This window comes from Amphiprion ocellaris, unplaced genomic scaffold, assembly GCF_022539595.1.
Source record: "Amphiprion ocellaris isolate individual 3 ecotype Okinawa unplaced genomic scaffold, ASM2253959v1 Aocel_unscaffolded12, whole genome shotgun sequence".
In the NCBI taxonomy this organism is placed as follows: domain Eukaryota; kingdom Metazoa; phylum Chordata; class Actinopteri; family Pomacentridae; genus Amphiprion; species Amphiprion ocellaris.
In genome coordinates, this window is record NW_026559278.1 from 1 (window position 1) to 5,001 (window position 5,001).

Sequence of the window (5,001 nt, forward strand, 5' to 3'; positions counted from 1 at the left end):
AAAGATTTGTCTCCAGTTTCTTCCTTAAAAAAAAAAAAAAAAGCCTCCTGACTTTTATCAGCTGTTTTTGAAAAGGGGCCAAGCGGACAGTTTAATCAGGGAGGTCACTGGACCAGTCTCTCTCCCACCTTTCTGAGCCTGAATGAATACACATACTTTATCCCTGTGTAGTGGGCAGAAGATATTAAACAGCCTCCCAGCATAACAGCCTCATGTTTGTGTCTCAGCACTTATCGTTCTCACACTTTTCCGGAGCAGAATGGATGTTTTATTGTGGTTGGGGAAAAGAGGGGGGGAAAAAACAACTAGACTCCCACCTCATTCTTTCCTAGGCTCTGTTTTTGCTACGGAGACTGGCAGAATACACAACAAGGACTGACATAGTTGAAGTGTTAGTCAAGGCCAGGGTAGTGTTTTTTTTTGTGTTCTCTTCCTCCAATTACAAAACCTAGCATCCGACAACAATAGCCATTGTGTTTACTGCAAGAATGGAACCAGTAAATTCTCAGCATTTCAGGAGTTCTACACAGGAACTTGGAAGTTGAACTTTCAAGTTCACGCAGGGGATAATATTAGCACTCGCCGTGCAATTGAGCAAACTTGACCGAGAATAGAAATATGGCACGAGGAAAACTTCCCTTAAGTCGTTGTATGGGGTAAAGAAGCATTTGTGAAACTGTATTTTTGGTGGCAAATCATAGAATAATGAAATGTTTTACGTGGTGCCATGTTTAAGACGGTCAGACTAGACCAGGTTTTCTGTCCTTTTTAATGTTAATTTGTAAGGGCTGCAAATTATTTATAGACACTTCTTCTCCTTCATGCTTCATGCTCATGGTGTTCAGGGTGGATTACATTATTCACAGTCTGCACAGTGAAGGCAATACCATACATGCATGTTAGGAGTCATCTTTATATTTTTAGCTACACGGCATAGTGTGTCCTTACTTAATGCCTTGTACTTAGTGTACACTTGATTAAAGTATAGCTCTTTTTTCACATATTTGGTCTTACTTTTGTTCTTTTGGCATCATTTCTATCAGTTCTAAAAAAAAAAAAAACCTACTTGTTAGCCTTAGTAAATCTTCAGCTAACTATTTATTTTATTAACTGTTAATCTCTACATTAATAGAAAGGAATCTCAAGGATCTTATTCCAAGCCCAAACTCTCAGCCTGACATTCAGCTCTCCTAATGTGGCTCACCCACCTAATTCTCAAAGCATAATGGAGCAAGCAGTAAGGATCATTTAACCCTCTGAAGTCCAAAACCTACTGGTTTGAAGGCATGTTGTTTACACAATCAATAAAATTGAGATTTTGAACTTTCCAGCAGTCCTTGAATCACTCATCTGTGACGACCATTCAGGCATGACACTTAAATGTGCAAAATTGTGATAATTCTTCAAAATCACTTTGTTCTTTTTTTTCCTTTTCTTTTTTTGTCATACATTTGTTATTTGGAAACATTGACATGTAGCAATACTTTACATGTGTTGAGCTCTATATTTCCATATATATATACACACACACACACACACACACACACACACACACACACACACACACACACACACACACACACACACACACACACACACACACACACACACACACACACACACATATATACTCACTCGGAAAGGATATTAGATTATCAAAAATGAACAAGAGGAGATAAAAAGACAGTATAAAAAATTGGAGTAAGTGGAAAACTTCAGATGCAATGAAATGGTTGAAAAGTTCAAATAGTGCCAGGTAAGGTTCCGAGTTTGCTGAAATGTGTCAAGATTGGATCCCAGATAAAATAAAATTTGTCTTTGGACCCTCTGTCTTTATCTTTTCTAACTTTATGACATGCATCAAGTCACTCAACCACAGAGACACTTTAGGGGGGCCTGTTGATTTCCAGTGTAGTAAAATTCTTCTGCGTACCAGCAGTGTTGTAAAGTGTTATTGATGTATGTTTATTGATACTTTACTTATTGTGTTGGGTTTGGCTACACACGTCAGTAATTCATTGTTGGATTTGGTCGTTTTAAGGGATTTGTTGCACCTATCCTTTAAGCTACACAGGTAGCACCAGCACTCAGTGAGCCTTATTACGAGACTGTGGAATCCAACACTGGGGTGTGAGGATCCAGCCACTTTACTCCGTGATGAAAGTGTTGTCATCCTGACACCGTCTCTGGTTTTCCTTTCCAGACTACAGTCATCGAATATGTCAAACCCTCTGACCTCAAGAAGGACATGAACGAGACCTTCAAGGAGAAATTCCCGCACATAAGGCTGACACTAAGCAAGATAAGGAGGTAAAACGGACAGAAAAGTATTGGCTTTGTCTAATTTAACATGAAATTTAACCCTAACATGAGCTGTTTTACTTGTTTTCTTCTCACTACGTTCTCCTGATCTCCTCTTGTGTCTCCTTTTATTCCTCATTCATTTTTTTCAACCACTCCATACAGCTTGAAAAGGGAGATAAGAAAGCTGGCACAAGATGAATGTGGGTATGAGGAACCGACAGTCGCCATGGCTTTTGTCTACTTTGAAAAACTTGTTCTTCAAGGCAAACTAAACAAACAGAATCGTAAACTCTGCGCTGGAGCTTGTGTCCTTCTGGCGGCAAAGATCGGCGGTGATCTCAAGAAACATGAAGTTAAGCTTCTCATAGATGTAAGTTTCCTCATGCAAACCTCTCAAAATCACTGCTTTGTGTCCATGACATTTCTAATGAAGCAACCAGATTAAAGGGTCGGTTAATTCAAATCAAAGTTAGACTTTACACAATTGTCCATTGTGAAGTCTCTGTTTCAGTACTATGAGCGCCACCAGCAAAATTCCACTGAGATTGGTGAAATACTAATCAAAGCAATTTGTCTGAGTAGATAGAAAACAAGTGATTATTTAGGAAAAACGATCTTTTATGCGACAACTTTCAAATAAAAGAACTGTCACACATTGTTTTCAGATCTTGAAAACCTGATTCGGAAGATATCAGGCACATCTATTGATGTGAACTTTACAGATACTGGAGACGGCAAAGTCATTTTCAGCATAAACAAATGTTATAAAATAACAGGAAAGACGACAGACAGGTGTGTTGGTTCCACATTTTGAAACAAGAAAAGCACCCAGAGAGCGCAGTACTCCGCCAAGGCTGCTCAGTCGTTGTATCATTTCCACCGGATGAAATCTTTAATAAAAAATTATGAGGTGACAATCACTGGTGGTCAGTTAAATTACACTTTAAAAAATATAATTATATCATCAGTTTTCAGTATGGGTCCAGCTTCATTGGACCCTTCCCATGCATTTTGCAGCTCCATGTTCCCAAAGTTTTTGTCAAAAATTTGAAGCCAAACCACACTGCATTGGGATTATTTTGCCAGACTTTAGAAAATTCTCTCGAGAGTGACACAAAACTGAATAAAGCTGATTTATACACTACCGTTCAAAAGTTTGGGGTCACTTAGAAATGTCCTCATTTTTGAAAGAAAAGCAGCTTTTTCCAATGAAGATAACATTAAATTAATCAGAAATACAGTCTGGACATTGTTAATGTGGTAAATGACTATTCTAGCTGGAAACGGATGATTTTTAATGGAATATCTACATAGTGGTACAGAGGAACATTTCCAGCAACCATCACTCCTGTGTTCTAATGATACATTGTGTTAGCTAATGGTGTTGAAAGGCTAACTGATGAAAATTCATGTGCTAACATAATTACACAAGAAACCCCTTGTGCAGTTATTTTAGCACATAAATAAAAATTACTTTTCTAACTCCTGTGAGCAGAGCAGAGCTGACTCTTATGAAGTTTAGGTTTAAAAAATGTGGGCGTGGTTTTTATGAATCATTAAGAAGCTTCTGTTGTTTCTTCCAAACTGTTGTTTTATTTTTTTTCTGCAGAAACTGGAGGAGAGGTTCAGAGTGAACCGCAGAGAGCTGATAGCCTTTGAGTTTCCCGTCCTGGTGGCGCTGGAATTCAACCTGCACCTGCCCGAACACGAGATCATGCCCCACTACAGACGCTTGCTGCAGACTTCCTAGCATTAGTGACCCATCAGGAGGACGACCACCAGGCTCCTCCTGATCCTCTGCTATCCATCCTCCAGCTTCTCTCCTTGTCTCCATTGGACCACTTTAAGGTACGGCCGGCTGCCACTGAGCTGCAGCCGTTCATCACTACCGACAACACTCTCCCTCCTCTCATAGAAGTGAGATCAGCCAAAGGGACACGCATTTTTAAACAAACTTTTCTCCATTGTTTGACTTCAGCATTCATCATCACTACACAGACTTCTGAAAGAAAGGGTTCTACTGTTCGCAAACAAGTCGTTTTTCTAGTTTGCATGTTTCACATCTCCTTATCCTCATCACTTTGTGTATTTTACTCCTCTCTTGTTGATTAAGAGAGCTTTTTCCTTTCAAATCTGATGGACTTTTTTTTCTCGGTTAAAACAGCCAGTGATTGTAAATTTTTTTATCATGTCTTTTCATTAATCTCCTTCTTGTAAACTTTGGTATGATTGGTTGCCTCATGACCTGCATAAAATTTAAACAAAGGCCTTTTAAGTGGCTGGTTTTGGCTGGACTGTTATTCCTCAGCGTGACTGAATTTCTCGCAAGTCATCGTCTTAAAAGTGCACTTTTTGAATATTGCAAGACATGTTGGCAGGGGGACACTTTTTCAGACTTTTAATGAGCTTGGGAACTAACCCTGAAAAATAAGCTGTGTTCATAAGCACCACACACAAGTCATTTTGAATGCACCTTTGATTTGTTTTTCTCTCTCATGGTTTCTTGACAGTTTTTCTAGCCACAACTATGTGCATGAAAAGTGATGATTGTTTGTACACAGGTACTTGCAGAAAAGAAATGATTTCCTATTTTCACTGCAGTATTCCATTCATTTTCTACCAGTCAAATGCTTGCTATGGACGTCTGCGCACCAGACCCACTTTTATCAGTGTCGAATTTCCTGTGCTCTATGTTAG

The 5,001-nt window shown here is 39.1% G+C and overlaps 1 protein-coding gene across 1 annotated transcript; it reads left to right on the forward strand.

Moving 5' to 3' along the window:
- The first annotated feature begins 1,602 nt into the window (after nt 1-1,602).
- LOC129348387 (CDK5 and ABL1 enzyme substrate 1-like) lies at nt 1,603-4,572 on the forward strand. The gene is made up of 3 exons (XM_055008744.1): nt 1,603-2,310; nt 2,467-2,674; nt 3,914-4,572. The coding sequence occupies exons 1-3, from the start codon at nt 2,249-2,251 to the stop codon at nt 4,052-4,054; spliced, it is 411 nt and encodes a 136-aa protein (XP_054864719.1). The 5' UTR covers nt 1,603-2,248; the 3' UTR covers nt 4,055-4,572.
- The last annotated feature ends 429 nt before the right edge of the window (nt 4,573-5,001 follow it).